We start from the raw sequence: 12,410 nt of genomic DNA, 5'->3' as shown, positions 1-12,410 counted from the left end.
TCCAGGTCCAATAGTCAGGCAGGACCAATCTAAGAATGAACTGTTCTAAATTGGTTCTGGATGTTCTGGGTAGTATAGGTATTCTGGGACTAAAATCAGTGCCTCTACCATGAGACCGTGTAAAACATTTGCATACAAAATGTTGTTTCTTCTTGTGACCACTAGAGGCGCTGTATAATTTGCCATACAACGGGAAGAAATCATTGCCCAGGATCCACTCAGGTGGACATAAGTGAACCATGGGAAGAAGTAATTCGCCATGCTCCAACCAGGTGAACCAACAAGCGCAAAATTGAAAGGTAATTTACGCGATAGCTAGCGACAACTCTCAAAAACGTCTCGTGGTAGAGGCACTGTTCCTTTGGTTGCTTTGGTATTCATAGTACAAGGAATTCCCCTAGTATAAGCTTTCAGATTAGCCCTTTCAAATTAGATCAGAGTATCTTTGAGAGATAAGTTTAAGGAAATTAACATTCTTACACTAGCGTCACAGTAACTGACATAACATTAATACGAGGAATAAAAATAAACTAGCTGTTCTCGATAGTCGTCTTCACAAAGTGACAAATTCATTTAAATGGCAATGTATACGCTTCTATAATAACATTACAGTTGATGTACAAAATTTGCCATTCACGAGGCTTAAAACTATAGTGAAACAAAAACTTTATACTAAAGGTTATTACACAACTTCTGCGTACTTAGACGACAAAAATCCGTGGTAGTAACCCGTTTAGCTCATGGAGGTAGTCTCGATCTCTGATGTTTCAAATAAAAAAAAAATATTGTAAATGTTATTTACAAAGAGCAACCCCTAGAGTTTCTTGCTCATTCTTCTCAGGGGAATCTGCCTTACGAACGAGCGGTAGAGTTTAACCAATATGACAATTTAAAGTGTAATAATGCTTAACTATGAAATAAAGACTATTTTGATTCTGATTTTAGACGTTTATGGAAGCGGTGCAGTGGCGCCTCTGTGGTGTTACAATCGCGCGACTACTGATTTTCAGACAATATTTAGAAGTACGCTAAAAATTACTAAAGCGGTACAGATACGCGGCTGCCGCGACTAATCTGAAACGTTTAATTTGAAGATGCCTTAAGATGTTGGTGTAGTAACTAATTAACAAGATTACAGTACATAGTACAACTATCTTAATAACTCTCGGCAATCTTCGGATTTCCGAATGCACACGAATACAAACTACCACGTCTGCTACCTAATAATTAGATTTTATCTTCTATAATAATTTGAATTTAGAATCGTATATAATTTACTGTTGCTTCGTTTTGATTTCCATGTGAACTATATTATCTGACCTTCAAAGAACAGTAGCTACTTCCAAGTCAACAGAGTGCATCCGTTATACAGCAAGTGCAAAGGGCAACCGATAAAAGTCATAGAGAATAAAACATCATCACTATTGAACCGCTTATAAGAGTAGTATTGTATGTCGGTGTATAACTGTAAAGGGAGACGTTGAGGGAAACACCCTCGTCGCTAATTTAGGCAGGAAGTATTTGATAATTGGCCGATTTACACTTCGTCATCAATTCATTAAGCCTGCAGTAAAATAATAACGACAGTTGATTGCAATTAACTCATTTATATCCACTTTCCACAGTAATTAGTTCGAAATTACAAAACCAAACCAGGTTAAAACAGATTTTACAAGTCACGGCAAATTCACAGAGAGCGGCCGCTATTATTCACTTTCCAAGTATCTCACATACCAAAGCCCATCTAGTAAAATGCGCACACGTTTTTATAGCACTAACCATCAACTTGTCTCCTTACATAGCAACCTTGTCAACGACCATGATAGGATCACGTCAGACGACTAATTAAACTGAATATATTCGAACTACACTAGCGTTATCCCTTCTGCGACTTACTCAGTTTAACCCTGCAGTGGTCGCGCTTCTAAATGAGACCGCAGTGGTCGCGCGGACTACATATGTAGTCCATTTTTAAATTTTAATAAAAAAACAATTTAACCATATTTTTTATTAAACTTATGAAAATACAATCAGTACAGTTTTCTTAATTAGATAAACTAAACAAAACTTATACACAATTTCTGTGTCATAAAAAATAAACAAAAATAAAAATCTTCTATAAATTGGCACAAAAATCACAGGCTTCACTTTAATTGAGATCACGATGAACTTATTTATAAAACATTAATTATTTTTAATGTTTTCTACGCAGGAAAGGCACATGATTTTGGAATGATCCCCACATATAAACTTTTTGCCACATATAAACTTTTTGTTTTTGACCACAATGTATTGTCAACTCCGATGTAAAAGTCAGTACGTCGCCTTTGCTGAGGTGGCCCATCATCTTCAAAACTTTCATCCGGCTCCTCACCTTCGATGACGTCTTGCTCCTGCTCTGATTCAGATTCATAATTCTGCTCTTCTAAATGATCGATTTCCTCGTCAGAGCTTGACTCAGCTTGATAATTGTTACCCTCATCATCTACTTCATGCAACCAAGCCTCAATGTTTGCAGCTTGCCGATCGGCCATTTTTATCTATAAATATATAGTTACATTAATTTACAACAACAAAACATAATAAAACAAAGTAAGAACTATGAATTTAATGACAATTTTGTCATAAAATAATTATATATACACTAAAAAAATACTTACGTAATTGGTCGCGCGGACTACCTGTGTAGTCCGGGATCTTTACGGAGCTACTGTTGCACGACTGCACGCGCCCGGCGCTTGCGCTGCACTGTGTGAGTCCCTCGAGTGTTCACTCAAAAGTACCTAGCGGCACAAGAAACTAACGCTTACAGTTTAAGAGGGGTTGTTGATTTTGTATTGGTGGACTACATATGTAGTCCGCGCGACCACTGCAGGGTTAAATATTCAAAATCGCGTAACATTTGTAAATAAAGAAACCGCGACGGATCTAGTTAATGCGATTCGTAGATATCTTAGTAAATCCTTTCTTTAATATTTAGATTATTATTAGGTGGTGAAATTACTGGCACATGGAACTAGTCTTAGGGTGATGGGCGCAGGGACAGAGCCCCTCAGATCTTTACGATTTAAAGCTCTGAGTGGCGCTGGAACTGTTATGGGCAGGCATGTAGCTTAACCATCAGGCGTCCCGTCACTTGATATTATAAAAAAAGGTTAGATTTATTCCTTTGCAAAGTTGTATTAGAATCCTTATTTTGAATTCAATTTTAGACGCCTGAATTAATAAAAACATACTACATAAAAAATATGGAATCTATACAGATAGATACCTCAATGGTAATTCCCATCACCATCCTAGCCAATTAGCTACCGTGGGCAAATCTTTGTTTCAGAGAGCACATGGTGTCTGCGACAGTAATCATCTGGCAGGGGAACTTCAGCATATAAAGCAAGTCCTACATGCGAATAAATTGAAGATTGCACGCCAATGCCGCAGGCCCCATGTGATGACCACCAACAGTCGAGCGAAGACCTGCCAATTTACCTTATGTGAGAGGTGTTACAGACAAGATCGGAAGAGTCCTCAGGCGTGCGTCTATCAAGACCTATTCCAAGCTCCTGAGAAAGATTTTTCAGTTCCTGATACCCGTGAAATGTAACATTCCCTTACAGGATGCAGGAGTTACAAGCTTGTAGTAATAGTTTCATTTCCTAAATATAAGGAACGCTTTTCAGTTTCATCCAGGGAAGTACTGCCATTTTTACTATTACTGCCGCCAAGCAATGTGAGTATAACTGCGTTCCGGTTTAGAAGCGTAAGAATGATGGTGAAATTACAGGTGCATGGCACTTGTCGACTGATGTCTACGGGCGCAGTGCCAATGCCCTTCAGATCTTTATACAATATAAAAAAACAGCTTTGAGATCAGTGGGAGTTATAATGTAACAGACAGACATACTGATTTTTTTTATATTCAGAGCCATTCAGAGCTTTAAATCGCAAAAATCTGAGGGGCACTAACATTTTTCTTGAAGGCAGAAATAGGTAAGGTGGTAATACTTCCCTGGTGGAATTCTTTCACAACGAAGTCTACTGCTGCTAAAATATTGATACACAAAGACTTTTCAAACTTATAATTCCCCTTTTTTGTCTGGCATTATAAAAAGATAATAATCAGGGAGTGCAATAAGTAACACCTGAATATTTTTACGTCATGTAACTATACACAACATAATTGTGAATTGATGTATTAATTAACAAGCAAAATTTTACAAGTCGAAAATTCTGATGAGAAAAAACAGTCAATGTAATTCAAAAATCAGGTAACAAAATTCTAAATATTAAACACAAATAACAATTAACCGGTTGTATTCAATGGTAATTTGCGTGATAGTGATAATGACGTGAGTTAGGATGAAAAATTACAAAACAAACATTATAAATATTATTTTAAAACGTGACTAATGTGTAAAGCCAGATTTATATTTGACCAGTTGAGTTATCTGCATTGATATTAAGGGATTTACCACATTTACTGATGCATTAAACCGATCTGACAATAGTCTTAAGAGCGAAAACACGTTATGCATTTTGTTTCGAAGCTTGTGTGTGAGGTTGTGACGTACGCAAAAGGATCCACTCAGCTAATGCCATAGCCGAGATTAAGGCATCGTAGAGTTGAATGTCAAGCTTAAGGGTCAACGACCCTGAGTTCAATATAAGACACTAATGAATGGAGGGAGGGATCAAATAAAAAGCTGTGGTAGCCTAATGGTTTGACCTACTCTACAGCTGAGGCCGTGAGTTCGAATCCGGATTTGCACCTCTAAGTTTTCGGAATTTAACTACGAAATTTAATTTGAAATTTATTAGGTGAAAGAACATATCATGATAAAACCTGTATGTTGAATTAGGTTCACAACGAACAACGTGTAAAGCCAACCCGCATTGGACGAGCATGACGGACTATAGCCTAAAACCCTCGCCAGAGAGAAGACCCGTGCCCAGCTTCCCCTTCCTTTCTACATAAGCTTTCATTATAGTGACCCTCCCTACCGACCTTCAGGGTATACGAGTAGGGCACTATAGCCTGTCCGTGCACAGGAACCTTCTAAATTCAGGTTCAGACCCCAGATAAGCCAGTAAACGGGGTTGTCACAGACCGTTATCACTGACTTCACCTGGTTCTCAAGAGGGTAGTGCCTCGGGTGATCCGTAGCGGGTGCGAATGTAAGAACAGTATCGTCCCTATTTTGCGGATAGGTACTGAAGCTGTAGTCACGCTCACTTCCCGTTGCAACTTGCACAACTAACGGTTGCCACCCTCGACTACTACGCCGTCGACTCTAGAGTCCACTATCAAATCTCGTCTTTGGTGGCGGAGCTGTAAGGCACGCTCACTTCTCGACACGCCGAGGCCTCTCTCTAGTTCCCAGAAACCTGCACAGTTAGAGGGACCGGAGAAAGTCTAACTCTTCCTCTCCTAACTCTCCGGGCTAGCACCGGAAATGTCGTTCGCAGTTACTAGGGACAATGTCATGCCCAGCAGCCCCGTATCTTTCTACATTAGTTTTCATTATAGTGACTCTCCCTACCGACCCTTAATGTGCCTAGCAGTGTGACATTTAAATGGGTTGATGATGATGAACTCATCAAAATCATGGATTGTTTAACTACACAACCAAAATTCAGCTTTATTGAACCACATTAAAAATATGTTATTTATATCGACAAAGTTATGCAAGAATAACAACGATGTCACAGTTTTTGTCAGCACAGTTTTTAAAAAATCTCATGCGACTAGTTTTATATTTATCATTAACATTATCACTTCTTATTAATAAATGGGAACGCTTATTATGAGCCGACACGAAAAGATAGGGTATCGATTCTCGTATGATTCTTTTTGACGACTCGTTTCTTGAAGGCTCAATCGGCTATTCAATCAATTCTTCTTCAATTCGAAATATTATCACAGATCAATAGCACAGGTACTTGTTTACTTAATTAAATTATCAATTACACAATAACTCTTAGGATTACGTGGATAGAAATGGATTAAAAATGTGAAACACAATGAGTTCAATGCTGAGCTGGCCTACGTCCGATTCGTCAACAACAACAAGTATATCGGCTCCCGTTTCTCCCGCCTAAGAGTGGTTACCCGCCGACTTTTGGCAGTGACGCAAACGCGCTTACATGTAACTCACGATTGCATTGCTACACTTGCGTTTTATAGGCAATTACATAGTTGCAATCGCTTATAGATCTCAAGTGTACCGATGCAATCACGCGTTTGTATCGATGCAGTCGCGCGTTTGCACCGTTGCTTAAGGTGCCGTGTGTAACCGTTGACTCCGGTCGGCTAACCTACCAACGTCACAATTGTTGTCAATACAACAATCGCATCTTATGGCTCTAACAACGTCACTATTACAACTGTCACTTCCGGTTTTGCCAGCTCTGTATTGACCACACCCAAGTTGCAAAATAAGTATTTACAAGTTTCAGCCTGATAGTTTAACAAAAACATCATACACGTGCGCTAAATGTGAACAAACAAATTAACAAACAACTTCACACAGAAGACAATCCTGTATCTGCGTCACTAAAGTCATGAATTATTCAATAAAATAAGTATAGGCAAAGTCGAGGCTGCTGAGAGTGGTTATGACCCGCGGAGAGTTGTATAGAAACAAAACAAACATGACGACGTAGTGGTTACATTCTCACATCAGACGCGTCATAAACGTCCCACTTCCGGGCAAGGGTCTACTTTAAAGAGAGGACCATGTATTACAAAAGGCAACAACTTCAATCTATAGCCAAGAACATTCAAAGCAACTACATGTTCCAAACAAAACACTATCAATAGCGATAATGTTTTAGTGTTGAAATTTATCAAAGAGTATCAGTACCGTAGTACCGTGGATAGACGTGACAGACAATCTAAACTATTGGGAACATCGAGTATATAACCAGAAATAGAGACGGAATATCATTTAATTTGTTTGTAAACTATTCTGCCATATCATAACGGTGACAACTGTGCTCCGATTGGCCAGCCCGAATTTGAAACAATTGACGGGTGACGTCAATGGCTATCGCCAATTGTTTCACTTCAAATTAACTCGTTTAACTGGGGCTTTACTATAATGGACGAAAATTGCAAAATTACATATTTCATCCAGTCACCATCGTAAGCCAACTAATCGTTTGGACCAAGTTTGTGAACCCAAACACGGTAGTTCCGCTGTTCTGTCGTGGTCTCACTAATTTATCCCACTAGTGGGACCACGAGAAAGGCTTATTTATTGTGGTCCCACTTTCAATTCTACTGTAACCAGTTGAGATGGGTAGTGTGCAGCTGCACAAAGACGACAGCATCAGTACGAGATTACCATATTGTTGTAATGTCATCGGATTTCCATTGTGTACCAAAATTTCAAGTTGATCGGATATTTTGTTTTTTTTTTCGGGTAGGCGCCTCATAAGCATCAAAGAAAATAGCTCCCCTATTAAATTGTAATTTTAATTACTTACATTAGTATTTTCTTATGTATAATCACAGTTAATTGTGTTCACTGACCTATCTCACTCGCCACACGATCAATTTTCCACTTTAAACACTTTGAGCACAAAATTTCACTAATGGACCTGTCAGCCAAACTTGCTGCCAACCTGGACGACTTATAGAAGATGTTTGAGTCAAGAATGGGGGACTATGAGGCCAAACTCCAGGCTTCGGATACTTCTCCTGCTCACCGCAATATTGCATCGCTTTCCCAGGACTTTGTACTTCAGACTATGTCTAAACTTAAGGCTCAGATCGAGCTTATATCTTTGGGTCTTGACCGCCATGAAACATTTTTGCGCAAAAAGGTCCTGCTTTTCCATGGTGTAGCTGAGAACAAGGAAGAACAATTAAATTCAGTAATTGTGAAATTGTTGCATAACCAATTGCATTTAGCGGAAATCCATGAAAAACACTTACTGGCTTGTCACCGTTTGGGACCATGGAGATCCTCACAAAGTAAACCTAGAGCTGTGCTGGTTCGATTTGGTGATTTCGAACTTCGCCGATCTGTCTGGGACAGTAAAACTGCGTTGAAGGGCTCTGGTATCACCATATCTGAGTTTCTGACTAAGGCGAGGCACTCCACATTTGTCGCAGCTCGTAAGCACTTCGGTGTTAATCGGTGCTGGTCTACAGTGGGGAAAATCATGATCGTTCTTCCTGATAAGACCAAAACGAAAGTAGAGTCAAAAAATCAGGAAAAGAAACATTAAGCCTCCTTGTGGAGTCGAATCTACAAAATCTCGACCATCGCAGAAAAATAGCCTGCTTATCGGTTTTCTATCGAATACATTTCGGGAAGTGTGCGCAGGAGCTTTTCAATTTGGTTCCACCATCACCGTTCGTCCTTCGGTCAACTAGAAGCTCCAGAACACTCCATCCTTATGTCGTTGATATACCACCTATTCGCACTAAGCATTTTTTATCCTCCTTCTACATCTGTGAAGGCTAGAGTGGATAGACATTTTTTAGGCAAATGCATCCCATCGTCCGTCACATCGTCACTTAACATCAGGTGAGATTGTGGCCAAGCGTGACGCTGTTATTAAAAACAGCCAATTACAGGTTTCCACCTATAGTTTCAAACAAATCAGACATGAGCATTAAACAAATGAACAATAAACCGTATTATTTCTTAACAACATGCGTTTAGATAAAATATAACACAAATTATTTAATAAAATTAAATATAAAATCCGTGAGTTTACGCTTTAGCGCATCTATATTACAATGGAATATAACAATATCCAGATCATGATTGCTCAGCACACTACCCATGCTCTTGCAAACTCTACATTTTTTTTTTATTTATTAAGAAATAGGTACAAAAAGAAGACCTTAAATCTAGGCTGCTAACGGTGTAACAAAAAAGTGATTCATTTGTAACATTAACTAAGTTCTTGCTATTTAAATTGCAAGTAAAATTACAATAAGGAAAAATAATATTAAAAAGCAAAAAATATGGGTAGGTGCCACCAATACGTCACACATTCCAGAGTTTCACATTTTTTTTAACGTAACACATGGAAGTATTTTGTTCCGTTCTTAATTTCTGAGACACAGAAGGGTAACCTATCACAAACTCGAATTTTATTTTCCGAAATACCGTTTGTTCTAATTTTCCGAATTATAACGAAACCGTCGTTCTTTCAGGATATGTTGGATGTTTATTGCAAAGACACGATTAGGTGCGATTAGATTAGGTCAAGTTAGGTTTAAAAGAAAAAACATTTTCCTCATTTCGGACTACTTATAGGTAACCTATTTCTTATTTAAGTAGTAATTAGAGTATAATCCTGAATTTTACTATATTTTTTTTCCAATGATTGATTCCACTGACACTTTCACTGTTATGAATCAACCAAAGCCATTCGGCGTTGGATACGAGAATCGGTCCCCAGACAGTAACCTTATCTATTTAGACTTATCTACACTACTGAACAAATACAAAATTATTCCCGATAACAGATTTATTTAACATTTAGGAAAATAGATCACCCAATAGTAACTATTGGGAAAGTTGCCGGAAAGTGCGCGGATCCGGATTCATCCCCTAGTTTGCCACCCTTAGAGGTGGAATACTTTCTTCAAATTTAAAAGGAACTACTATTGAGGTACACTCTTTCCAGGAAACGAAGTATCATCAATACCAGTTGACAAATGCCAGAGTTATCGCATAACATACATACAAAAAAACACAGACGAATTGAGAAGCTCCACCTATTTTTGTTGGACTTGTTAACACAAGTAACACATTAAGTTTTGATGGGATATGAAAGATACTTCCTTAGTATTACGTAGAGTCTGTGGTATCACTCAGGACAGCTTTTGTGTCCGACACTGGTACAGGGAAAGGTGGTAGCCCAATTGGAAAGTGGTTGTAAAATATAACATTTCTATGACTTTAACTTTTAATTTACGTACATTTGTGAATGTTTAATAGCCATCTTGCTAGCGGTGAATGGAAAAATGAAACCAGGGAATCTACGGTTCACATCCCTTGGAAAACGTGTAGAACCTAGTATGACTTCCAATTCCGTCCAACGTTAACATTATTACACCCGGATGCGTACACGTGCTTATATTGTATACACAAAAAATTATTATTGTACGTAAGAAATAAGAAGTCTTTCCTTGAAGGACGTAGTATACGAGAAGCCATATACGCCACCCGAACGCCACCTGGACACCACCCGGACGTCAAAAAGGCTGAACATCCAGGAGTCTACCGGATGCTAAAAGCCGAAAGGAAAAGTTTTTACCGATGGTTTTCTCAAGAACCAATTTGACCTTCTATTTGAGGTTTCAGGTCATTTTTACACAGTAATAGAGGAAAAAGAATGCCTTGGAATAAATGTATTCCAAATCATAATGGATGTGGACGGTAATGTGGATACATTCAGGCACTAGGTGGCTACGACTGGTGACATCATACAGCCTCTAGTGGCCGCGTTTCGTGACTCAACTTGCCACCGATGACACACGATACTCGTACATAGTTTTGTAAGAAATATACATTACATAGGTTTAAAATGGAAAGTGATTTTCTATACTTATTTAGTACCTACAATGCCATTAAATATTGCAATTAGAAGCAGTAGTACTGGTACCTTACCTATTTCTGCCGCCAAGCAATAATATTGGCAGTTTTTAAGGTTAAGGGTGCTGGTGACATCACACTCACGGGACTTGTCAACTTATGTCTCAGGGTGACGGGCGCAGAGGCAGTACCTCTCAGATCTTTACGATTTAAAGCTCTGGCTTGAATTATTCGTCCCATTACTTGACATTATAAAAAATATATTAAAGGATGCCATGGTAGTCGAATTGTTTGACCTACTGCCTCTCACACAGACGGTCTTGGGTTCGAATCCAGGCTTGCTGAGAGGTGCAAGTTTTCGGAGTTTAAGTGCGAAACCTCTATACATCTGCAAAGCAATTTTATGGTGTGTGTGATGAAGGCCCCAGTCTGCGTGGGACATACCACCCAAACCCTCTCATTGTGAGATAAGACCTGGGACCTGCAATCGTACTATTATAGGCTAGTAGTAATAGTAGCATTAGATCTCTATTAGAAGTACTGACACCTTGCCTATTTCTGAGCCCAAGCACTAATGTGAGCTTTACTGCGTTCCGGTTTTCAGGGTTAGGGGTGCTGATGAAATTACAGGCACGTGGGACTTTTCAATAAAGGTCGGATGATCGGCGCAATGGCAGTGCCCCTCAGATCTTTGCGATTTAAAGCTCTGAGTGTCACTGCAACTGTTATGAACAGGCGAATCAGGCGTGTCAGGCATTTAATACAAAAAAAAATATTGACAAGTGGCTGTACTACACCACAATGGAGACACACATATACAATCACAAATTATACCCAAGCTCACTGTACTTACCATACTGGACTGGCGCGCAGAGGACCCGGGCTCGATTCGGCCCGAGAGGAACATTTGTATGGCCTACATTTATTTACTCACGTGAGCTTGGGTGTAATTTGTGGTATACAATACAGGGTCTTCCTAGTGCGCGGCCATGAGTGTGTACATTATTATTGTTACTATTTTATTGTCCCGTCACTTGTTATGTTTAAGAACAGTATTTTTATTATTATTATTTATACAAGTTGATAATTATTAACAAATAAGTCGATAAAATTTAATTTTCAAAATATTACACTATCTTATCTCTAGGTACCGCGCGCAAGTTGTACTTAATACATTGTAAACGAAGCAAAAAAGACTACAAATCATTAAAATGAAGTTACGACTCTTAATTAGTTATATTAATAACAATGAAATAGTTAACTTTATCTCTAGGGTAGGAGGTTATCGAGAAAAACTACACCATGATTACTGAAAATGTTGTTAAACTGCCTTAATGTTCACTACAGGCATGTCTAAGCCATATAATAATACTATCGACACTGGAAAGCAATCTATCAGTATCCAGAAAATTAGACCATTGATTAGAATCTAATACTTATTCCATAATCCAGATTTACCTGTGAAGATTAAGAAATTTCTTTCTTCTCTTTGGGGTTAGTAAGAAGAACATCGGTTTTCTATCGGATACATTTCGGGGAGTGTGCGTTCTCCTTCAGTCGACTAGAAAGTCCGGAACGCTCCATCCATAAGCCGTGGATATAATACCAATTCACTCTAAGTGCTTTGCTTCCTTCTTTGGAATAGACTGCTCAGTGTTCATCGGCACAATTTTGGGCTATTTAAGGTTAAAGTGAATAGGCATTTTTTAGGCAACCGCGTACCATCGTCCGTCACAACGTCGCTTCATCAGGTGAGATAGTGACCCTGCTTGTGTCTATTATATATAAAAAAAAAAATTTAGCATTTATTTCATCGTAAACCGAAACATCTGTGACAGCTAAACGGGTCAC

The 12,410-nt window shown here is 38.7% G+C and overlaps 1 protein-coding gene across 1 annotated transcript; it reads left to right on the top strand.

Moving 5' to 3' along the window:
- The first annotated feature begins 7,656 nt into the window (after nucleotides 1–7,656).
- On the top strand, nucleotides 7,657–8,232 carry LOC113237941. The gene has a single exon (XM_026474659.1). The coding sequence runs from the start codon at nucleotides 7,657–7,659 to the stop codon at nucleotides 8,230–8,232; it is 576 nt and encodes a 191-aa protein (XP_026330444.1).
- The last annotated feature ends 4,178 nt before the right edge of the window (nucleotides 8,233–12,410 follow it).

The sequence above is a fragment of the Hyposmocoma kahamanoa genome, unplaced genomic scaffold, assembly GCF_003589595.1.
Source record: "Hyposmocoma kahamanoa isolate Upper Pololo Valley unplaced genomic scaffold, ASM358959v1 94, whole genome shotgun sequence".
In the NCBI taxonomy this organism is placed as follows: Eukaryota; Metazoa; Arthropoda; class Insecta; order Lepidoptera; family Cosmopterigidae; genus Hyposmocoma; species Hyposmocoma kahamanoa.
The sequence above is the reverse complement of the archived record's forward strand: the minus strand, read 5'-3'. Positions and strand labels throughout refer to the sequence as shown.

Bases quoted from the DNA above. Each gene is read 5' to 3' on its own strand.
- LOC113237941 (XM_026474659.1), top strand. From the start codon at position 7,657: ATGGGGGACTATGAGGCCAAACTCCAGGCTTCGGATACTTCTCCTGCT.